The sequence below is a fragment of the Oncorhynchus clarkii genome, chromosome 2, assembly GCF_045791955.1.
Source record: "Oncorhynchus clarkii lewisi isolate Uvic-CL-2024 chromosome 2, UVic_Ocla_1.0, whole genome shotgun sequence".
NCBI lineage: Eukaryota > Metazoa > Chordata > Actinopteri > Salmoniformes > Salmonidae > Oncorhynchus > Oncorhynchus clarkii.
The window spans coordinates 91,580,497-91,606,288 of NC_092148.1; the positions used below are offsets into that span (position 1 = coordinate 91,580,497).

The 25,792-nt window shown below is 41.3% G+C and overlaps 2 protein-coding genes across 3 annotated transcripts in view; both read left to right on the forward strand.

Moving 5' to 3' along the window:
- LOC139376285 (uncharacterized) overlaps positions 1–25,792 on the forward strand; it is a 1,125,987-nt gene that overhangs the window by 139,759 nt on the left and 960,436 nt on the right. The gene's annotated exons all lie outside the window — the stretch shown is intronic.
- The window catches only part of LOC139383181 (neuroplastin-like), a 77,661-nt gene that overhangs the window by 31,045 nt on the left and 20,824 nt on the right, over positions 1–25,792 (forward strand). Inside the window, exons 2-3 of one of the 2 annotated variants that reach the window (XM_071127600.1) lie at positions 15,583–15,930; positions 20,978–21,152. In XM_071127600.1, the coding sequence (XP_070983701.1) occupies positions 15,583–15,930; positions 20,978–21,152 (523 nt within the window). The remainder of the gene's footprint in view (positions 1–15,582; positions 15,931–20,977; positions 21,153–25,792) is intronic. The other variant, XM_071127611.1, reaches the window with a different exon arrangement.

Genomic DNA, 25,792 nt, shown 5'->3' on the forward strand with positions numbered 1-25,792 from the left:
ATAATATAGTAGGTATCGTTGGATTAGACATCATGTTGTATGTGTGGGGGATTAGATGTAATAGAGTAGATATGGGGGATTAGATGTAATAGAGTAGGTATGGAGGATTAGATATAATAGAGTAGGTATGGGGGATTAGATGTAATAGAGTAGGTATGGGGTTTTAGACATCATGTAGTAGGTATGGGGGATTAGACATAATAGAGTAGGTATATGGGATTAGATATAATAGAGTAGATATGGGGGATTAGATGTAATAGAGTAGGTATGGGTGATTAGATGTAATAGAGTAGGTATGGGGGATTAGATGTAATAGAGTAGGTATGGGGGATTAGATGTAATAGAGTAGGTATTGTTGGAATTGTCATCATGTAGTATGTATGGGGGATTAGATGTAATAGAGTAGATATGGGGGATTAGATATAATAGGGTAGATATGGGAGATATAATATAGTAGGTATCGTTGGATTAGACATCATGGTGTATGTATGGGGGATTAGATGTAATAGAGTAGATATGGGGGATTAGATATAATAGAGTAGGTATGGGGGATTAGATGTAATAGAGTATGTATGGGGCATTAGCTGTAATAGAGTAGGTATGGGGGATTAGATATAATAGAGTAGGTATGGGGGATTAGATGTAATAGAGTAGGTATGGGGGATTAGATGTAAAAGAGTAGGTATGAGGGATTAGATGTAATAGAGTAGGTATGGGGGATTAGATGTAATAGAGTAGATATGGGGGATTAGATGTAATAGAGTAGGTATTGTTGGATTAGACATCATGTAGTATGTATGGGGGATTAGATTTAATAGAGGAGATATGGGGGATTAGATACAATAGGGTAGATATGGGAGATATAATATAGTAGGTATCGTTGGATTAGACATCATGGTGTATGTATGGGGCATTAGATATAATAGAGTAGATATGGGGGATTAGATGTAATAGAGTAGATATGGGGGATTAGATGTAATAGAGTAGGTATGGGGGATTAGATATAATAGAGTAGGTATGGGGGATTAGATATCATGTAGTAGGTATGGGGGATTAGATGTAATAGAGTAGGTATGGGGGATTAGACATAATAGAGTAGGTATGGGGGATTAGATATCATGTAGTAGGTATGGGGGATTAGATGTAATAGAGTAGATATGGGGGATTAGATGTAATAGAGTAGATATGGGGGATTAGATATAATAGAGTAAGTATGGGGGTTTAGATATAATAGAGTAGGTATGGGGGATTAGATGTAATAGAGTAGGTATGGGGGATTAGATGTAATAGAGTAGGTATGGGGGATTAGATGTAATAGAGTAGGTATGGGGGATTAGATGTAATAGAGTAGGTATGGGGGATTAGATGTAATAGAGTAGGTATGGGGGATTAGATGTAATAGAGTAGATATGGGGGATTAGATGTAATAGAGTAGGTATGGGGGATTAGATGTAATAGAGTAGATATGGGGGATTAGATGTAATAGAGTAGATATGGGGGATTAGATGTAATAGAGTAGGTATGGGGGATTAGATGTAATAGAGTAGATATGGGGGATTAGATGTAATAGAGTAGGTATGAGGGATTAGATGTAATAGAGTAGGTATTGTTGGATTAGACATGTAGTATGTATGGGGGATTAGATGTAATAGAGTAGATATGGGGGATTATATATAATAGAGTAGATATGGGGGATTAGATATAATAGAGTAGGTATGGGGGATTAGATGTAATAGAGTAGGTATGGGGGATTAGATATAATATAGTAGGTATCGTTGGATTAGACATCATGTTGTATGTGTGGGGGATTAGATGTAATAGAGTAGATATGGGGGATTAGATGTAATAGAGTAGGTATGGAGGATTAGATATAATAGAGTAGGTATGGGGGATTAGATGTAATAGAGTAGGTATGGGGTTTTAGACATCATGTAGTAGGTATGGGGGATTAGACATAATAGAGTAGGTATATGGGATTAGATATAATAGAGTAGATATGGGGGATTAGATGTAATAGAGTAGGTATGGGGGATTAGATATAATATAGTAGGTATCGTTGGATTAGACATCATGTTGTATGTGTGGGGGATTAGATGTAATAGAGTAGATATGGGGGATTAGATGTAATAGAGTAGGTATGGAGGATTAGATATAATAGAGTAGGTATGGGGGATTAGATGTAATAGAGTAGGTATGGGGTTTTAGACATCATGTAGTAGGTATGGGGGATTAGACATAATAGAGTAGGTATATGGGATTATATATAATAGAGTAGATATGGGGGATTAGATGTAATAGAGTAGGTATGGGTGATTAGATCTAATAGAGTAGGTATGGGGGATTAGATGTAATAGAGTAGGTATGGGGGATTAGATGTAATAGAGTAGGTATTGTTGGAATTGTCATCATGTAGTATGTATGGGGGATTAGATGTAATAGAGTAGATATGGGGGATTAGATATAATAGAGTAGATATGGGGGATTAGATATAATATAGTAGGTATCGTTGGATTAGACATCATGTTGTATGTGTGGGGGATTAGATGTAATAGAGTAGATATGGGGGATTAGATATAATAGAGTAGATATGGGGGATTAGATATAATATAGTAGGTATCGTTGGATTAGACATCATGTTGTATGTATGGGGGATTAGATGTAATAGAGTAGATATGGGGGATTAGATATAATAGAGTAGGTATGGGGGATTAGATGTAATAGAGTAGGTATGGGGGATTAGATGTAATAGAGTAGGTATGGGGGATTAGATGTAATAGAGTAGGTATGGGGGATTAGATGTAATAGAGTAGATATGGGGGATTAGATGTAATAGAGTAGATATGGGGGATTAGATGTAATAGAGTAGGTATGAGGGATTAGATGTAATAGAGTAGGTATTGTTGGATTAGACATGTAGTATGTATGGGGGATTAGATGTAATAGAGTAGATATGGGGGATTATATATAATAGAGTAGATATGGGGGATTAGATATAATAGAGTAGGTATGGGGGATTAGATGTAATAGAGTAGGTATGGGGTTTTAGACATCATGTAGTAGGTATGGGGGATTAGACATAATAGAGTAGGTATATGGGATTAGATATAATAGAGTAGATATGGGGGATTAGATGTAATAGAGTAGGTATGGGGGATTAGATATAATATAGTAGGTATCGTTGGATTAGACATCATGTTGTATGTGTGGGGGATTAGATGTAATAGAGTAGATATGGGGGATTAGATGTAATAGAGTAGGTATGGAGGATTAGATATAATAGAGTAGGTATGGGGGATTAGATGTAATAGAGTAGGTATGGGGTTTTAGACATCATGTAGTAGGTATGGGGGATTAGACATAATAGAGTAGGTATATGGGATTAGATATAATAGAGTAGATATGGGGGATTAGATGTAATAGAGTAGGTATGGGTGATTAGATGTAATAGAGTAGGTATGGGGGATTAGATGTAATAGAGTAGGTATGGGGGATTAGATGTAATAGAGTAGGTATTGTTGGAATTGTCATCATGTAGTATGTATGGGGGATTAGATGTAATAGAGTAGATATGGGGGATTAGATATAATAGGGTAGATATGGGAGATATAATATAGTAGGTATCGTTGGATTAGACATCATGGTGTATGTATGGGGGATTAGATGTAATAGAGTAGATATGGGGGATTAGATATAATAGAGTAGGTATGGGGGATTAGATGTAATAGAGTATGTATGGGGCATTAGCTGTAATAGAGTAGGTATGGGGGATTAGATATAATAGAGTAGGTATGGGGGATTAGATGTAATAGAGTAGGTATGGGGGATTAGATGTAAAAGAGTAGGTATGAGGGATTAGATGTAATAGAGTAGGTATGGGGGATTAGATGTAATAGAGTAGATATGGGGGATTAGATGTAATAGAGTAGGTATTGTTGGATTAGACATCATGTAGTATGTATGGGGGATTAGATTTAATAGAGGAGATATGGGGGATTAGATACAATAGGGTAGATATGGGAGATATAATATAGTAGGTATCGTTGGATTAGACATCATGGTGTATGTATGGGGCATTAGATATAATAGAGTAGATATGGGGGATTAGATGTAATAGAGTAGATATGGGGGATTAGATGTAATAGAGTAGGTATGGGGGATTAGATATAATAGAGTAGGTATGGGGGATTAGATATCATGTAGTAGGTATGGGGGATTAGATGTAATAGAGTAGGTATGGGGGATTAGACATAATAGAGTAGGTATGGGGGATTAGATATCATGTAGTAGGTATGGGGGATTAGATGTAATAGAGTAGATATGGGGGATTAGATGTAATAGAGTAGATATGGGGGATTAGATATAATAGAGTAAGTATGGGGGTTTAGATATAATAGAGTAGGTATGGGGGATTAGATGTAATAGAGTAGGTATGGGGGATTAGATGTAATAGAGTAGGTATGGGGGATTAGATGTAATAGAGTAGGTATGGGGGATTAGATGTAATAGAGTAGGTATGGGGGATTAGATGTAATAGAGTAGGTATGGGGGATTAGATGTAATAGAGTAGATATGGGGGATTAGATGTAATAGAGTAGGTATGGGGGATTAGATGTAATAGAGTAGATATGGGGGATTAGATGTAATAGAGTAGATATGGGGGATTAGATGTAATAGAGTAGGTATGGGGGATTAGATGTAATAGAGTAGATATGGGGGATTAGATGTAATAGAGTAGGTATGAGGGATTAGATGTAATAGAGTAGGTATTGTTGGATTAGACATGTAGTATGTATGGGGGATTAGATGTAATAGAGTAGATATGGGGGATTATATATAATAGAGTAGATATGGGGGATTAGATATAATAGAGTAGGTATGGGGGATTAGATGTAATAGAGTAGGTATGGGGGATTAGATATAATATAGTAGGTATCGTTGGATTAGACATCATGTTGTATGTGTGGGGGATTAGATGTAATAGAGTAGATATGGGGGATTAGATGTAATAGAGTAGGTATGGAGGATTAGATATAATAGAGTAGGTATGGGGGATTAGATGTAATAGAGTAGGTATGGGGTTTTAGACATCATGTAGTAGGTATGGGGGATTAGACATAATAGAGTAGGTATATGGGATTAGATATAATAGAGTAGATATGGGGGATTAGATGTAATAGAGTAGGTATGGGGGATTAGATATAATATAGTAGGTATCGTTGGATTAGACATCATGTTGTATGTGTGGGGGATTAGATGTAATAGAGTAGATATGGGGGATTAGATGTAATAGAGTAGGTATGGAGGATTAGATATAATAGAGTAGGTATGGGGGATTAGATGTAATAGAGTAGGTATGGGGTTTTAGACATCATGTAGTAGGTATGGGGGATTAGACATAATAGAGTAGGTATATGGGATTATATATAATAGAGTAGATATGGGGGATTAGATGTAATAGAGTAGGTATGGGTGATTAGATCTAATAGAGTAGGTATGGGGGATTAGATGTAATAGAGTAGGTATGGGGGATTAGATGTAATAGAGTAGGTATTGTTGGAATTGTCATCATGTAGTATGTATGGGGGATTAGATGTAATAGAGTAGATATGGGGGATTAGATATAATAGAGTAGATATGGGGGATTAGATATAATATAGTAGGTATCGTTGGATTAGACATCATGTTGTATGTGTGGGGGATTAGATGTAATAGAGTAGATATGGGGGATTAGATATAATAGAGTAGATATGGGGGATTAGATATAATATAGTAGGTATCGTTGGATTAGACATCATGTTGTATGTATGGGGGATTAGATGTAATAGAGTAGATATGGGGGATTAGATATAATAGAGTAGGTATCGTTGGATTAGACATCATGTTGTATGTATGGGGGATTAGATGTAATAGAGTAGATATGGGGGATTAGATATAATAGGGTAGATATGGGAGATATAATATAGTAGGTATCGTTGGATTAGACATCATGGTGTATGTATGGGGGATTAGATGTAATAGAGTAGATATGGGGGATTAGATATAATAGAGTAGGTATGGGGGATTAGATGTAATAGAGTATGTATGGGGCATTAGCTGTAATAGAGTAGGTATGGGGGATTAGATATAATAGAGTAGGTATGGGGGATTAGATGTAATAGAGTAGGTATGGGGGATTAGATGTAATAGAGTAGGTATGGGGGATTAGATGTAAAAGAGTAGGTATGGGGGATTAGATGTAATAGAGTAGATATGGGGGATTAGATGTAATAGAGTAGGTATTGTTGGATTAGACATCATGTAGTATGTATGGGGGATTAGATTTAATAGAGTAGATATGGGGGATTAGATACAATAGGGTAGATATGGGAGATATAATATAGTAGGTATCGTTGGATTAGACATCATGGTGTATGTATGGGGGATTAGATGTAATAGAGTAGGTATGGGGGATTAGATGTAATAGAGTAGATATGGGGGATTAGATTTAATTGAGTAGGTATGGGGGATTAGATATAATAGAGTAGATATGGGGGATTAGATGTAATAGAGTAGATATGGGGGATTAGATGTAATAGAGTAGGTATGGGGGATTAGATATAATAGAGTAGGTATGGGGGATTAGATGTAATAGAGTAGGTATGGGGGATTAGATGTAATAGAGTAGGTATGGGGGATTAGATATAATAGAGTAGGTATGGGGGATTAGATGTAATAGAGTAGGTATGGGGGATTAGATGTAATAGAGTAGATATGGGGGATTAGATATAATAGAGTAGGTATGGGGGATTAGACATAATAGAGTAGGTATGGGGAATTAGATATAATAGAGTAGATATGGGGGATTATATATAATATAGTAGGTATTGTTGGATTAGACATCATGTAGTATGTATGGGGGATTAGCTGTAATAGAGTAGGTATAATAGAGTAGGTATGGGGGATTATATGTAATAGAGTAGGTATGGGGGATTAGATATAATAGAGTAGGTATAATAGAGTAGATATGGGGGATTAGATATAATAGAGTAGGTATGGAGGATTAGATATAATAGAGTAGGTATGGGGGATTAGATGTAATAGAGTAGATATGGGGGATTAGATATAATAGAGTAGATATGGGGGATTAGATATAATATAGTAGGTATCGTTGGATTAGACATCATGTTGTATGTATGGGGGATTAGATATGGGGAGTAGATATGGGGGATTAGATGTAATAGAGTATGTATTGGGGATTAGCTGTAATAGAGTAGGAATGGGGGATTATATGTAATAGAGTAGGCATGGGGGATTAGATGTAATAGAGTATGTATTGGGGATTAGCTGTAATAGAGTAGGTATGGGGGATTATATGTAATATAGTAGGTATGGGGGATTAGATGTAATAGAGTAGGTATGGGGGATTAGATGTAATAGAGTAGGTATGGGGGATTAGACATCATAAAGTAAATGAGAGCATTGAAAAGATCAGCCCAGTCACTTGAATTAATAAGGGGACGGGACACTACAGTGTTATGTGGTTACAGAACATTAAACCAGATATGGTTACAGAGTTGAGGTCGACCGATTAATCTGAATGGCCGATTAATTAGGACCGATTTCAAGTTTTCATAACAATCGGAAATCGGTATTTTTGGGCGCTGATTTCCGATTAAAAAAAAAAAAAAAAAATGTTTTATTTTGTTTTACCTTTATTTAACTAGGCAAGTCAGTGCCAAGAACACATCCCTATTTTCAATTACGGCCTAGGAACTGCCTTCTTCAGGGGCAGAACGGCAGATTTTCACCTTGTCAGCTCAGGGGATCGAATCTTGCAACCGTACAGTTAACTAGTCCAACGCTCTAACCATTGCACTCCACGAGGAGCCTGCCTGTTACGCGAATGCAGTAGAAGCCAAGGTAAATTGCTAGCTAGCATTACCTTTATCTTATAAAAAAACTATCAATCATAATCACTAGTTATAACTACTGATCCAGTTTAGCAGGCAATATTAACCAGGTGAAATTGTGTCACTTCTCTTGCGTTCATTGCACGCAGAGTCAGGGTATATGCAACAGTTTGGGCCGCCTGGCTCATTGCGAACTAATTTGCCAGAATTTTACGTAATTATGACATAACATTTAAGGTTGTACAATGTAACAGGAATATTTAGACTTATGGATGCCACCCGTTAGATAAAATACCGAACGGTTCCGTATTTCCCTGAAAGAATAAACGTTTTGTTTTCGAAATTCTAGTTTCCGGATTCGACCATATTAATGACCAAAGTCTCGTATTTCTGTGTGTTGTTATGTTATAATTAAGTCTATGATTTGATAGAGCAGTCTGACTGAGTGATGGTTGGCAGCAGCAGGCTCGTAAGCATTCATTCAAACAGCACTGTCGTGCGTTTTGCCAGGAGCTCTATACAAGCACAGCGCTGTTTATGACTTCAAGCCTATCAGCCTAATGGCTGGTGTAACCGATGTAAAATGGCTAGCTAGTTAGCGGGGTGTGCGCTAATACTGTTTCAAACGTCACTCGCTCTGAGACTTGGAGTGGTTGTTCCCCTTGCTCTGCATGGGTAACACTGCTTCAAGGGTGGCTGTTGTCAATGTGTTCCTGGTTCGAGCCCAGGTAGGGGCTTTTTTACATGGTGCATATTTTACATGGCACACATTTTTACATGGCACATATATTGCATATTGGCACATATTACTTTCTTCTCCAAAACTTTGTTTTTGCATTATTTAAACCAAATTGAACATGTTTCATTATTTACTTGAGGCTAAATTGATTTTATTGATGTATTATATTAAGTTAAAATAAAAGTGTTCATTCAGTATTGTTGTAATTGTCATTATTACAAATAAATAAATATAACCGTCCGATTAATTCGGTATCGGCTTTTTTGGTCCTCCAATAATCGGTATCGGCGTTGAAAAATCATAATCGGTCGACCTCTATTATAGAACATTAAACCGATATGGTTACGGAACAAAAAAAAGAAGAAGAAAAAAAAAAAATACACTAAATGTTTTGGAGAAGCAAAGCATTTTTATTGTGTTTGCGTTGTTCTTCTTCCTGTAATGACTTTATTAACAGCATTTTATCCATATTCATCTTGTAAATATGTTCCTTTTTGTGATCAATGTTTTATTGACATTTTGCAGACACAACAACACTACTTATAACCCCCCCCCCCCCCCCCAAAAAAAAACATCCCACCCAGCCGCACTACCCTCCCTTTCACCCTAGTGGTCCCATCACCCACTCCCCTCCCTTCCACCCTAGTGGTCCCAGTCCCCACCCAGCCCCCACTACCCTCCCTTCTACCCTAGTGGTCCCAGTCCCCACCCAGTCCCCACTACCCTCCCTTCCACCCTAGTGGTCCCAGTCCCCACTACCCTCCCTTCCACCCTAGTGGTCCCAGTCCCCAGCCAGCCCCCACTACCCTCCCTTCCACACTAACAGTCCCCACCCAGCCCCCATCACCCACTACCCTCCCTTCCACCCTAGTGGTCCCAGTCCCCACCCAGCCCCCACTACCCTCCCTTCCACCCTAGTGGTCCCAGCCCCCACTACCCTCCCTTCCACCCTAGTGGTCCCAGCCCCCACTACCCTCCCTTACACCCTAGTGGTCTCAGTCCCCAACCAGCCCCCACTACCCTCCCTTTCACCCTAGTGGTCCCATCACCCACTCCCCTCCCTTCCACCCTAGTGGTCCCAGTCCCCACCCAGCCTCCACTACCCTCCCTTCCACCCTAGTGGTCCCAGTCCACACCCAGCCTCCACTACCCTCCCTTCCACCCTAGTGGTCCCAGCCCCCACTACCCTCCCTTCCACCCTAGTGGTCCCAGTCCACACCCAGCCCCTACTACCCTCCCTTCCACCCCAGTGGTCCCAGTCCCCACCCAGCCTCCACTACCCTCCCTTCCACCCTAGTGGTCCCAGTCCACACCCAGCCCCTACTACCCTCCCTTCCACCCTAGTGGTCCCATCACCCACTCCCCTCCCTTCCACCCTAGTGGTCCCAGTCCCCACCCAGCCCCTAGTACCCTCCCTTCCACCCTAGTGGTCCCAGTCCCCACTACCCTCCCTTCCACCCTAGTGGACCCAGTCCCCACTACCCTCCCTTCCACCCTAGTGGTCCCAGTCCCCACTACCCTCCCTTCCACCCTAGTGGTCCCAGTCCCCACTACCCTCCCTTCTACCCTAGTGGTCCCAGTAACACATGACTCTGTATTATCATGTGATTATAATGCATTATAAGACTTATCATAAGCATGAATGAGCCCCTTATAATGTTTTATAATGATCTCCTAATGATCCTTGACTAAATAACAGCCAGCAAGAGTACATTTCCTTTACATAAAATACATGACATATTATAAGTCATACATGCTTATAACAAGTAGTGACGATTTCTACCTGCAGGCCATTGGTTGTCCTGTTTATGCCAGAGGCAACTTGCTTGGTTGCCGTGGTGTTGCTTCTATGGAAACAGAGGGAATCTATCACCATGTGCCCACACACTCCCCAGAGGCACAGAACACTGAGCTGCAGCAAACTATACATCTCTCTGCTCTCTCTCTCTCTCTCTCTCTCTCTCTCTATCTCTTACACAAATTCTCTCTTACTGTCTCGCTCTCATTCTCTCTGTCTTTGTCTCGCTCTTTCTCAATCTCTCAATTCAAATCAATTTCAATTTAAGGGCTGTATTGGCATGTAGTATGTATGGGGGATTAGCTGTAATAGAGTAGGTATGGGAGATATAATAGAGTAGATATGGGGGATTAGATGTAATAGAGTAGGTATGGAGGATTAGATATAATAGAGTAGGTATGGGGGATTATATGTAATAGAGTAGATATGGGGGATTATATGTAATTAGTATTTGGTAGCATTGTGTTTATATTGTTTAAATTGGGTCAAACGTTTCGGGTAGCCTTCCACAAGCTTCCCACAATAAGTTGGGTGAATTTTGGCCCATTCCTCCTGACAGAGCTGGTGTAACTGAGTCAGGTTTGTAGGCCTCCTTGCTCGCACACGCTTTTTCAGTTTTGCCCACAAATTTTATACAGGATGGAGATCAGGGCTTTGTGATGACCACTCCAATAGAGTATACTATACAGAATATGCTATACACTATACATTGTAGACAATCCACTCTTCCAAAAGGGTTCTGGGCTGTCCCCATAGGAGAACCCTTTAAGGTTTTAGATAGCACCTTTGTTTCCCTAAGGTGTATGGTGAGTGTATTTGCTAAAGCAGTATTTTATGTATAGGAGTTTTGGTGATATCCATGAGATGATATGTAGGATGACAATGTCACTGGTTAAATTGAGTCGGCTATGAATCTCTCTCACCAGCAAAACAAAAAAGGAAAAAAAGATGCATTTGTTATGTAAATTATAAATCCTTTATGTACTAGGCTACCAGAGATGGTGTATAATGTTATAGATCCTTTATGTACTAGGCTACCAGAGATGGTGTATAATGTTATAGATCCTTTATGTACTAGGCTACCAGAGATGGTGTATAATGTTATAGATCCTTTATGTACTAGGCTACCAGAGATGGTGTATAATGTTATAGATCCTTTATGTACTAGGCTACCAGAGATGGTGTATAATGTTATAGATCCTTTATGTACTAGGCTACCAGAGATGGTGTATAATGTTATAGATCCTTTATGTACTAGGCTACCAGAGATGGTGTATAATGTTATAGATCCTTTATGTACTAGGCTACCAGAGATGGTGTATAATGTTATAGATCCTTTATGTACTAGGCTACCAGAGATGGTGTATAATGTTATAGATCCTTTATGTACTAGGCTACCAGAGATGGTGAATAATGTTATAGATCCTTTATGTACTAGGCTACCAGAGATGGTGTATAATGTTATAGATCCTTTATGTACTAGGCTACCAGAGATGGTGTATAATGTTATAGATCCTTTATGTACTAGGCTACCAGAGATGGTGTATAATGTTAAAGATCCTTTATGTACTAGGCTACCAGAGATGGTGTATAATGTTATAGATCCTTTGTGTACTAGGCTACCAGAGATGGTGTATAATGTTATAGATCCTTTATGTACTAGGCTACCAGAGATGGTGTATAATGTTATAGATCCTTTATGTACTAGGCTACCAGAGATGGTGTATAATGTTATAGATCCTTTATGTACTAGGCTACCAGAGATGGTGTATAATGTTATAGATCCTTTATGTACTAGGCTACCAGAGATGGTGTATAATGTTATAGATCCTTTATGTACTAGGCTACCAGAGATGGTGTATAATGTTATAGATCCTTTATGTACTAGGCTACCAGAGATGGTGTATAATGTTATAGATCCTTTATGTACTAGGCTACCAGAGATGGTGTATAATGTTATAGATCCTTTATGTACTAGGCTACCAGAGATGGTGTATAATGTTATAGATCATTTATGTACTAGGCTACCAGAGATGGTGTATAATGTTATAGATCCTTTATGTACTAGGCTACCAGAGATGGTGTATAATGTTATAGATCCTTTATGTACTAGGCTACCAGAGATGGTGTATAATGTTAAAGATCCTTTATGTACTAGGCTACCAGAGATGGTGTATAATGTTATAGATCCTTTATGTACGAGGCTACCAGAGATGGTGTATAATGTTAAAGATCCTTTAGTAGGAGAAAAGTATTACTACTATTAGGTAATGGTATTGCTGTCTGGCTGGCTGCATTGTGGATGTGAGCAGCATTACGATCCAGACACAAGCCCAGAAACGTCATTAGAGGACAAATACTGCGTTCCAAAATGACACCTAGTGTATTACATAAAGGGAATCGAGTGTCATTTGTGGATGTAGAAACTGTTTCCAAAGGAGATTCAATGCAAAATGACCAAGTTCACCAGTTCAAATCTTTAGTCGCTATGACACTACCGAATTTCTTTCATGAGCAAAGTACTAAGTACAGAGTACTAAAACACAAAGGCCAGAAAAGAGGCATTTGCTATGAAAATCATTGAGCTTTTGTGTATAAGGCCAGCAGAGATGGTCACTGATGTTGTATACATATTGTAAGCGCCTAATTACTATTAGATAATAGTATTACTCCGTTGCTGTATTATAAATGTGAGCAGCATCGTAGGTGAGCAGACAGGTCATTCAAGGACAACGGCTACATTCCAGATGACACCCTGTCCCCTAGGGACCTCACGATAAGATATTATCTCCGTACTTAGGTGCCGAAACATATTCCAATTCTATAGGTATCACGATGCGATCTTCCAAACGTGAGTAAGTAGCGTTGCACGAGCAACTAGAACGCAGGGCCTACCCTTATCTATCTCCTTAATGTTGAGTGCCAATTAGAGATGCATTGGGTCCCATTTTACAGTCTTTCACAGAGAGAGAGAGAGAGAGAGAGAGATCCCAAGAAGTAGTGCACTATTTAGGGAGCAATTTGGGACGCACTTAGTCTAGCAGAGGCATCCTCAGAGTCAGGGGATGAGGATATTGATTGCCGGACATATTGGATTACAATTTACCAGAAATAGCAGGAATGGAAGCTAGAGATTGTCCTAAGGTCACTGCCAAGTGATAGACATCCAGTGAATGTTTGCAGTTACACAATATGCCTGGGAAGTCTCTGGTTCTTCACTATCACTACAATGTTTACAGTTACACAATATGCCTGGGAAGTCTCTGGTTCTTCACTATCACTACAATGTTTACAGTTACACAATATGCCTGGGAAGTCTCTGGTTCATCACTATCACTACAATGTTTACAGTTACACAATATGCCTGGGAAGTCTCTGGTTCTTCACTAATACTACAGTGTTTACATTTTAGCAGACGACTTACAGGACAAATTAGGGTTAAGTGCCTTGCTCAATGGCACCTGGGCACATTTGTCACCTAGTCGGCTCGGGGGAATCGAATCAGCGACCTTTCGTGTTAGTCGGCTCAACGCTCTTAACTGACAGGCTACCTGCCGCCAATGCTACTGCTCTATAGGATTTATAAAGCGCTTTACTAATAGAAAACACCACAATAAGAACCTATTCACAATATAATATGCCTGGGAAGCCTCTGGGTGCTTTAAGAATGTTGTGTATGCTGTGAAATAGTGTGTATGCAACATGTTGTGTATGCTGTGAAATTAATTGCCTCATTGAGGACATTAAAGTTCTCTAATCTAATATTAATAGACTATAGAGGATTCAGATTTGCACAGCAGTCTAACCCAAAGACGATATTTCCACCTTCAGAACATTTACAGTCGTGGCCAAAAGTTTTGAGAATGACTCAAATATTAATTTTCACAAAGTCTGCTGCCTCAGTTTGCATGATGGCAATTTGCATATACTCCAGAATGTTATGAAGAGTGATCAGATGAATTGCAATTAATTGCAAAGTCCCTCTTTGCCATGCATTTTAGCCCTGCCACAAAAGGACCAACTGAAATCATGTCAGTGATTCTCTCGTTAACACAGGTGTGAGTGAGTGTTGACGAGGACAAGGCTGGAGATCCCTCTGTCAGGCTGATTGAGTTCGAATAACAGACTGGAAGCTTCAAAAGGAGGGTGGTGCTTGGAATCATTGTTCTTCCTCTGTCATCCATGGTTACCTGCAAGGAAACACGTGCCGTCATCATTGCTTTGCACAAAAAGGGCTTCACAGGTAAGGAGATTGCTGCCAGTCAGATTGCACCTAAATCAACCATTTATCGGATCATCAAGAACTTCAAGGAGAGCGGTTCAATTGTTGTGAAGAAGGATTCAGGGCGCCCAAGAAAGTCCAGCAAGCGCCAGGACTGTCTCCTAAAGTTGATTCAGCTACGGGATCGGGACACCACCAGTACAGAGCTTGCTCAGGAATGGCAGCAGGCAGGTGTGAGTGCATCTGCACACACAGTGAGGCGAAGACTTTTGGAGGCTGACCTGGTGTCAAGAAGGGCAGCAAAGAAGCCACTTCTGTCCAGGAAAAACATCAGGGACAGACTGATATTCTGCAAAAGGTACAGGGATTGGACTGTTGAGGTCTTGAACCAGAAGAGTCAACACTGCAAATATTGACCTCTTTGCATCAACTTCATGTCATTGTCAATAAAAGCCTTTGACACTTATGAAATGCTTGTAATTATACTTCAGTATTCCATAGTAACATCTGACAAAAATATCTAAAGACACCGAAGCAGCAAACTTTGTGGAAATGAATATTTGTGTCATTCTCAAAACCTTTGGCCTCGACCTATACTACCAGATACAGTTATTCAGTTCTTTTCTCCATCTAATCTCTCATATTTATTGAACTCTGTTGACCATTGTTTTCCACCATCATATTATTTGCTCTGTCAACTTCTGTTCTTTAATATGATTCGTCTAATCTTTTCTTTTTCTTTTTCCAAACGGATTCCTTTTAATTCATCCTTTCATTCTCTTGCCTGTTCATCCATTCTACACCCTCACCCTGTTTTCCCTTCTCCACCTGCCAACGTGGACACGCTACACCGCTCCATACCGGAAACACTCCTCTCCTCCTCTCCTGTGGATGACTCCACTGCTAATCCTACTCCACTACTCCACCTCTACAGCTGGCTTTGTGAAGTCTCCCCTGTCTGAGACCAAACTAACAGGGGACACCTTTGAGTTGTACTGTGACGTGGTCGGTAACCCGACCCCAGAGGTTCAGTGGTGGTACTCCGAGATCAACCGGGCCGACTCTTTCCGCCAGCTCTGGGACGGCGCCCGTAAACACCGCGTCTCCATCAACACGGCGTACGGCACCAACGGCGTGAGCGTTTTGGGCGTGACTCGTCTCGGCCTGGAGGATGCTGGGACGTACGAGTGCCGGGCCAGTAATGATCCAAGGAGGAATGATCTGCACCAAAACCCTGCCACCACCTGGATCAGAGCACAGGCCACCGTTACTGTGTTGCAGAGTGAGTGGTCAGAGTAGTAGATTACCCCTGACCCCCTTAGGACGAGGGGCAGCGGCTTTACTAGCTCTCTGTGTGTACACCAGACCACTAGACTACATTCCCTGTCCAAAATCCCCAGCATTGGCAGCTCATTCATAGAAGCCATCACCTTCCATACATCCTGAAAATTAAGAACCCTACAGCTCAACTACCTCTACCTCAGTCCCTAGACAGCTCAACTACCTCTACCTCTACCTCAGTCCCTAGGCAGCTCAACTACCTCTACCTCAGTCCCTAGGCTGCTAAACTACCTCTACCTCAGTCCCTAGACAGCTCAACTAAGTATCCATGTGTATCCTGTGTGTATCCTCAGTCCCTTTCCGAGATCTCCAGGACCACCAGTTCCCTCGTAGAAGCCATCACCTACCATACGTCATGGAAATGAATAATTAACACTTCTTTGATCTCCCTGTGTACCTCAGTCCCTAGGCATCTGAACTAGCTCTCCCTGTTTATTCTGTGTACCTCAGTCCCTAGGCATCTGAACTAGCTCTCCCTGTTTATTCTGTGTACCTCAGTCCCTAGGCATCTGAACTAGCTCTCCCTGTTTATTCTGTGTACCTCAGTCCCTAGGCATCTGAACTAGCTCTCCCTGTGTATTCTGTGTACCTCAGTCCCTAGGCATCTGAACTAGCTATCCCTGTGTATTCTGTGTACCTCAGTCCCTAGGCATCTGAACTAGCTCTCCCTGTGTATTCTGTGTACCTCAGTCCCTAGGCATCTGAACTAGCTCTCCCTGTTTATTCTGTGTACCTCAGTCCCTAGGCATCTGAACTAGCTCTCCCTGTGTATTCTGTGTACCTCAGTCCCTAGGCATCTGAACTAGCTCTCCCTGTTTATTCTGTGTACCTCAGTCCCTAGGCATCTGAACTAGCTCTCCCTGTGTATTCTGTGTACCCCAGTCCCTAGGCAGCTGAACTAGCTCTCCCTGTGTATTCTGTGTACCCCAGTCCCTAGGCAGCTGAACTAGTTATCCCTGTATATTCTGTGTACCCCAGTCCCTAGGCAGCTGAACTAGCTCTCCCTGTGTATTCTGTGTGCCCAGTTACCTTTCCAAAAACCCTTAGGACCACCAGTTTCCTCACAGAAGCCATCACCTACCAGAAGTCATGGAAATGAAGAAATAAGGCATCAGCTTCATCTAATCTGTCCCATAAGACCACAGTGTTCTGCAGAGACCCCTCCCGCCATGTACACAGAACCCTGCACCTCTTGTAGATTCAAACTAACCCAGAGATCTTTAACTTCCTCAATTTTCTACTTTGTCTAAACTTTTTAATTTATTTTTTAATCTACCCATCATCTCACATGCATTTATTGTTGAATTCCCTTTTGTTGTCTTTCAGATTTCTTTGAATTGAGTTAACATTTTAATTCGTCACCAGCTTTCAGTATGAGCTGTAAAAGTTAACTACGCTCTACATGGGTTTGGACAGAGATATATATATATATATATATATACACATGTAGAGAGAGAGACATGTCCTGTATATTTACCTCCTGTTAGAAACCTATCAAACCCCGGCTTTAAATCACTACCCAGACCCCTGACCCCTGACCCCTACTTGAGAATGTTAACTCTACAAGCTTCTAAGCTGAATTTCCGAATGCCTATTGAAATCATTGGAGGTATAGGCCTGCACCTTTTATAGACAGCCAGAGTGTATGTGTTTATGTACTGATCTGGTATGGGAAAGTACTAATAAAGATTTAGGATCTGAATTTGATCACCCTGTTGCAGGAGAACTTTCCGGAACTGCAGGACATTTAAAACTTGTAGTGTTTTTGAGGTTTAAAAAGCCTTCTGAAGTTTGTCATTTCCATTGTGACATTTTTTCAAACTTTACTTTCCCTTTAAGAAAAAATGTATTAACCCACTACAAAAATGTCCAATAATTATTATCCACATAATAATTCACATTTCCTGTTGCTGCAGGATTATTTTCCTGCTGTGGCAAACTGGCTCAAATTAAGATCCTACATCTGTCTATAGCCTACTCATTATGCTTGTCCAGCGTGAACTACAGGGTCATTTAGTAGTATGAGGTAAGTATGTATGTGCTATAGTACATGCATAATGTACTGATAATTGTTTGAAAACTAACATTTGTATTCAATCGTAAGAATATTGATACAGAAAAGCTCAGCGGATGTATCTTCACACAGTCGTAACATTTCCTGTCCTTATCGATGTTCATTTCCTGTGCTTATCTATGTTCTTTCTAATCAGCGTTCTATGACAGTAAATTAAGTCTTTGTTCATATCGTCCCGATGCACCACCTCAAACCCACACAGGTTAGAATACTGAGAGAGAACACCACCCAGCTGTCACAACACAGGTTAGAATACTAAGAGAGAACACCACCCAGCTGTCACAACACAGGTTAGAATACTAAGAGAGAACACCACCCAGCTGTCACAACACAGGTTAGAATACTAAGAGAGAACACCACCCAGCTGTCACAATACAGGTTAGAATACTAAGAGAGAACACCACCCAGCTGTCACAATACAGGTTAGAATACTAAGAGAGAACACCACCCAGCTGTCACAATACAGGTTAGAATACTAAGAGAGAACACTACCCAGCTGTCACAACACAGGTTAGAATACTAAGAGAGAACACCACCCAGCTGTCACAATACAGGTTAGAATACTAAGAGAGAACACCACCCAGCTGTCACAATACAGGTTAGAATACTAAGAGAGAACACCACCCAGCTGTCACAATACAGGTTAGAATACTAAGAGAGAACACCACCCAGCTGTCACAATACAGGTTAGAATACTAAGAGAGAACACCACCCAGCTGTCACAATACAGGTTAGAATACTAAGAGAGAACACCACCCAGCTGTCACAATACAGGTTAGAATACTAAGAGAGAACACTACCCAGCTGTCACAACACAGGTTAGAATACTAAGAGAGAACACCACCCAGCTGTAACAATACAGGTTAGAATACTAAGAGAGAACACCACCCAGCTGTCACAATACAGGTTAGAATACTAAGAGAGAACACCACCCAGCTGTCACAATACAGGTTAGAATACTAAGAGAGAACACCACCCAGCTGTCACAATACAGGTTAGAATACTAAGAGAGAACACCACCCAGCTGTCACAATACAGGTTAGAATACTAAGAGAGAACACCACCCAGCTGTCACAATACAGGTTAGAATACTAAGAGAGAACACCACCCAGCTGTCACAATACAGGTTAGAATACTAAGAGAGAACACCACCCAGCTGTCACAATACAGGTTAGAATACTAAGAGAGAACACCACCCAGCTGTCACAATACAGGTTAGAATACTAAGAGAGAACACCACCCAGCTGTCACAATACAGGTTAGAATACTACGAGAGAACACCACCCAGCTGTCACAATACAGGTTAGAATACTAAGAGAGAACACCACCCAGCTGTCACAACACAGGTTAGAATACTGAGAGAGAACACCACCCAGCTGCCACAACACAGGTTAGAATACTAAGAGAGAACACCACCCAGCTGTCACAATACAGGTTAGAATATTACGAGAGAACACCACCCAGCTGTCACAATACAGGTTAGAATACTAAGAGAGAACACCACCCAGCTGTCACAACACAGGTTAGAATACTAAGAGAGAACACCACCCAGCTGTCACAACACAGGTTAGAATACTAAGAGAGAACACCACCCAGCTGTCACAATACAGGTTAGAATACTAAGAGAGATCACCACCCAGCTGTCACAATACAGGTTAGAACACTAAGAGAGAACACCACCCAGCTGTCACAATACAGGTTAGAATGCTAAGAGAGAACACCACCCAGCTGTCACAATACAGGTTAGAATACTAAGTGAGAACACCACCCAGCTGTCACAACACAGGTTAGAATACTAAGAGAGAACACCACCCAGCTGTCACAATACAGGTTAGAATACTAAGAGAGAACACCACCCAGCTGTCACAATACAGGCTAGAATACTAAGAGAGAACACCACCCAGCTGTCACAATACAGGTTAGAATACTAAGAGAGAACACCACCCAGCTGTCACAATACAGGTTAGAATACTAAGAGAGAACACCACCCAGCTGTCACAATACAGGTTAGAATACTAAGAGAGAACACCACCCAGCTGTCACAATACAGGTTAGAATACTAAGAGAGAACACCACCCAGCTGTCACAATACAGGTTAGAATACTAAGAGAGAACACCACCCAGCTGTCACAATACAGGCTAGAATACTAAGAGAGAACACCACCCAGCTGTCACAATACAGGTTAGAATACTAAGAGAGAACACCACCCAGCTGTCACAATACAGGTTAGAATACTAAGAGAGAACACCACCCAGCTGTCACAATACAGGTTAGAATACTAAGAGAGAACACCACCCAGCTGTCACAATACAGGTTAGAATACTAAGAGAGAACACCACCCAGCTGTCACAATACAGGTTAGAATACTAAGAGAGAACACCACCCAGCTGTCACAATACAGGTTAGAATACTAAGAGAGAACACCACCCAGCTGTCACAATACAGGTTAGAATACTAAGAGAGAACACCACCCAGCTGTCACAATACAGGTTAGAATACTAAGAGAGAACACCACCCAGCTGTCACAATACAGGTTAGAATACTAAGAGAGAACACCACCCAGCTGTCACAACAGAAGCCTGTGTGATGTCTATCAGGGTTGGGGTCAATTCCATTTCAATTCAATTCAGTCAATTCAGGAAGTACACTGAAATCACAATTAAATTGTCCTCATTGCTTTCAAGTCATTTTAAATGAACTACATTGAAAAGGAAAAAAATAAAAAAACAAAGAGGAAACAATTTGAAGTGGAATTGACCCCAACTGATTTGAAATGGAACTGACCCTAACCCTGGTGTCTTATTGGTCTTTCAGAACGTTCCATCCACTGAAATTCAAATTCTCCTCATTTTTCAAGTAATTGACTGTATTGAAATGGAATTGACTATTGGAAGTGTCTTGTTGGTGTTTCAGAACCGTCAATCAACTCGTCGGACCATATCACGCTGCCAGTTGATCACTACAGCCTGCCCCTCACCCTGCAGTGCAACCTAACTTCAGCCCACAGCGCCCACAGCGAGAGTTTCTGGATGAAGAATGGGGAGGAGATCAAAGAGACCCGCGGAGAGAGGGCCAACACCGAGTACTAGTATGTCCCCATCTAACACCCAGAACCCTAGCCCTAACCTTAACCAATCCCATCAACCCGAACCCCATCTAACACCCAGAACCCTGGCCCTAACCTTAACCAATCCCATCAACCCGAACCCCATCTAACACCCAGAACCCTGGCCCTAACCTTAACCAATCCCATCAACCCGAACCCCATCTAACACCCAGAACCCTGGCCCTAACCTTAACCAATCCCATCAACCCGAACCCCATCTAACACCCAGAACCCTGGCCCTAACCTTAACCAATCCCATCAACCCGAACCCCATCTAACACCCAGAACCCTGGCCCTAACCTTAACCAATCCCATCAACCCGAACCCCATCTAACACCCAGAACCCTGGCCCTAACCTTAACCAATCCCATCAACCCGAACCCCATCTAACACCCAGAACTCTGGCCCTAACCTTAACCAGTCCGTCCCATCAACCCGAACCCCATCTAACACCCAGAACCCTGGCCCTAACCTTAACCAGTCCGTCCCATCAACCCGAACCCCATCTAACACCCAGAACCCTGGCCCTAACCATAACCAGTCCGTCCCATCAACCCGAACCCCATCTAACACCCAGAACCCTGGCCCTAACCTTAACCAATCCCATCAACCCGAACCCCATCTAACACCCAGAACCCTGGCCCTAACCTTAACCAATCCCATCAACCCGAACCCCATCTAACACCCAGAACCCTGGCCCTAACCTTAACCAATCCCATCAACCCGAACCCCATCTAACACCCAGAACCCTGGCCCTAACCTTAACCAATCCCATCAACCCGAACCCCATCTAACACCCAGAACCCTGGCCCTAACCTTAACCAGTCCCATCAACCCGAACCCCATCTAACACCCAGAACCCTGGCCCTAACCTTAACCAATCCCATCAACCCGAACCCCATCTAACACCCAGAACCCTGGCCCTAACCTTAACCAATCCCATCAACCCGAACCCCATCTAACACCCAGAACCCTGGCCCTAACCTTAACCAGTCCCATCAACCCGAACCCCATCTAACACCCAGAACCCTGGCCCTAACCTTAACCAATCCCATCAACCCGAACCCCATCTAACACCCAGAACCCTGGCCCTAACCTTAACCAGTCCGTCCCATCAACCCGAACCCCATCTAACACCCAGAACCCTGGCCCTAACCTTAACCAGTCCGTCCCATCAACCCGAACCCCATCTAACACCCAGAACCCTGGCCCTAACCTTAACCAATCCCATCAACCCGAACCTCGTCTACTCTCCTGAAGTATTTTTAATTTAATTTTATTTCACCTTTATTTAACCAGGTAGGCTAGTTGAGAACACCTTTATTTAACCAGGTAGGCTAGTTGAGAACACCTTTATTTAACCAGGTAGGCTAGTTGAGAACACCTTTATTTAACCAGGTAGGCTAGTTGAGAACACCTTTATTTAACCAGGTAGGCCAGTTGAGAACACCTTTATTTAACCAGGTAGGCTAGTTGAGAACACCTTTATTTAACCAAGTAGGCTAGTTGAGAACACCTTTATTTAACCAGGTAGGCTAGTTGAGAACACCTTTATTTAACCAGGTAGGCTAGTTGAGAACACCTTTATTTAACCAGGTAGGCTAGTTGAGAACACCTTTATTTAACCAGGTAGGCTAGTTGAGAACACCTTTATTTAACCAGGTAGGCTAGTTGAGAACACCTTTATTTAACCAGGTAGGCTAGTTGAGAACACCTTTATTTAACCAGGTAGGCTAGTTGAGAACACCTTTATTTAACCAGGTAGGCTAGTTGAGAACACCTTTATTTAACCAGGTAGGCTAGTTGAGAACACCTTTATTTAACCAGGTAGGCTAGTTGAGAACACCTTTATTTAACCAGGTAGGCTAGTTGAGAACACCTTTATTTAACCAGGTAGGCTAGTTGAGAACACCTTTATTTAACCAGGTAGGCTAGTTGAGAACACCTTTATTTAACCAGGTAGGCTAGTTGAGAACACCTTTATTTAACCAGGTAGGCTAGTTGAGAACACCTTTATTTAACCAGGTAGGCTAGTTGAGAACACCTTTATTTAACCAGGTAGGCCAGTTGAGAACACCTTTATTTAACCAGGTAGGCTAGTTGAGAACACCTTTATTTAACCAGGTAGGCCAGTTGAGAACACCTTTATTTAACCAGGTAGGCCAGTTGAGAACACCTTTATTTAACCAGGTAGGCCAGTTGAGAACACCTTTATTTAACCAGGTAGGCTAGTTGAGAACACCTTTATTTAACCAGGTAGGCTAGTTGAGAACACCTTTATTTAACCAGGTAGGCCAGTTGAGAACACCTTTATTTAACCAGGTAGGCTAGTTGAGAACACCTTTATTTAACCAGGTAGGCCAGTTGAGAACACCTTTATTTAACCAGGTAGGCCAGTTGAGAACACCTTTATTTAACCAGGTAGGCCAGTTGAGAACACCTTTATTTAACCAGGTAGGCCAGTTGAGAACACCTTTATTTAACCAGGTAGGCTAGTTGAGAACACCTTTATTTAACCAGGTAAGCTAGTTGAGAACAAGTTCTCATTTACAACTGCGACCTGGCCAAGATAAAGCATAGCAGTGTGAACAGACAACACAGAGTTACACATGGAGTAAACAATTAACAAGTCAATAACACAGTAGAAAAAAGGGGAGTCTAAATACATTGTGTGCAAAAGGCATGAGGAGGTAGGCAGATAATTACAATTTTGCAGATTAACACTGGAGTGATAAATGATCAGATTGTCATGTACAGGTAGAGATACTGGTGTGCAAAAGAGCAGAAAAGTAAATACATATAAACAGTATGGGGATGAGGTAGGTAAAAATGGGTGGGCTGTTTACCGATAGACTATGTACAGCTGCAGCGATCGGTTAGCTGCTCAGATAGCAGATGTTTGAAGTTGGTGAGGGAGATAAAAGTCTCCAACTTCAGCGATTTTTGCAATTCGTTCCAGTCACAGGCAGCAGAGAACTGGAACGAAAGGCGGCCAAATGAGGTGTTGGCTTTAGGGATGACCAGTGAGATACACCTGCTGTATCTGTATCTGCCCCCTACACATATTCAATCTGCCCTACACATATTCAATCTGCCCCCTACACATATTCAATCTGCCCCCTACACATATACAATCTGCCCTACACATATTCAATCTGCCCCCTACACATATTCAATCTGCCCCCTACAGATATACAATCTGCCCCCTACACATATTCAATCTGCCCCCTACACATATACAATCTGCCCTACACATATTCAATCTGCCCCCTACACATATTCAATCTGCCCCCTACACATATTCAATCTGCCCCCTACACATATACAATCTGCCCTACACATATTCAATCTGCCCTACACATATACAATCTGCCCCCTACACATATTCAATCTGCCCCCTACACATATACAATCTGCCCCCTACACATATACAATCTGCCCCCTACACATATACAATCTGCCCCCTACACATATACAATCTGCCCACTACACATATACAATCTGCCCCCTACACATATACAATCTGCCCCCTACACATATACAATCTGCCCCCTACACATATACAATCTACCCCCTACACATATACAATCAGCCCCCTACACATATACAATCTGACCTCTACAGATATTCAATCTGCCCTACACATACAGTGGGGCAAGAAAGTATTTAGTCAGCCACCAATTGTGCAAGTTCTCTCACTTAAAAAGATGAGAGAGGCCTGTAATTTTCATCATAGGTACACTTCAACTATGACAGACAAAATGAGAGAAAAGAATCCAGAAAATCACATTGTTGGATTTTTTATGAATTTATTTGCAAATTATGGTGGAAAATTAGTATTTGGTCACCTACAAACAAGCACGATTTCTGGCTCTCACAGACCTGTAACTTCTTCTTTAAGAGGCTTCTCTGTCCTCCACTCGTTACCTGTATTAATTTCTGCTAATTGTTTACATGTTTTGAAAGCAGTAACTCCACTCTACATTGTACATTTCATGGCACTTGGACCAAGAATATTTATTCAGAATAACTTCTGAAGTTTCATAATTGTATGTTCATTAATGTGAAAACATGGATGATCTGTTTTGGAGATAAAAGGTTTTCATCAGACAGCAACGATAATTATTTCCTTGCACATTTCCAAAAAAACGAGCGATTATTGGACGCAGGCAATGCCTCTGACATCAGAGTGCCTTTCATAGTTAGAATTAAATACTGTAGATCTGAACGCAGTAGAACTAAATACTGTAGAACTGAACACTGTAGAACAAAACTTTGTAGAACTGAACACTGTAGAACTAAATACTGTAGAACTTAATACTGTAGAACAGAACACTGTAGAACAAAACACTAGACCTGAACACTAGAAATAAATACTGTAGAACAGAACACTGTAGAACTAAATACTGTAGAACAGAACACAGCAGAACAGAACACTGTAGAACAGAACACTGTAGAACAGAACACAGCAGAACAGAACACAGCAAAACAGAACACAGCAGAACAGAAGACAGTAGAACAGAACACAGCAGAACAGAACACAGCAGAACAGAACACTGTAGAACTAAATCATGTAGAACAGAACACAGCAGAAAATAACACTGTAGAACAGAACACTGTAG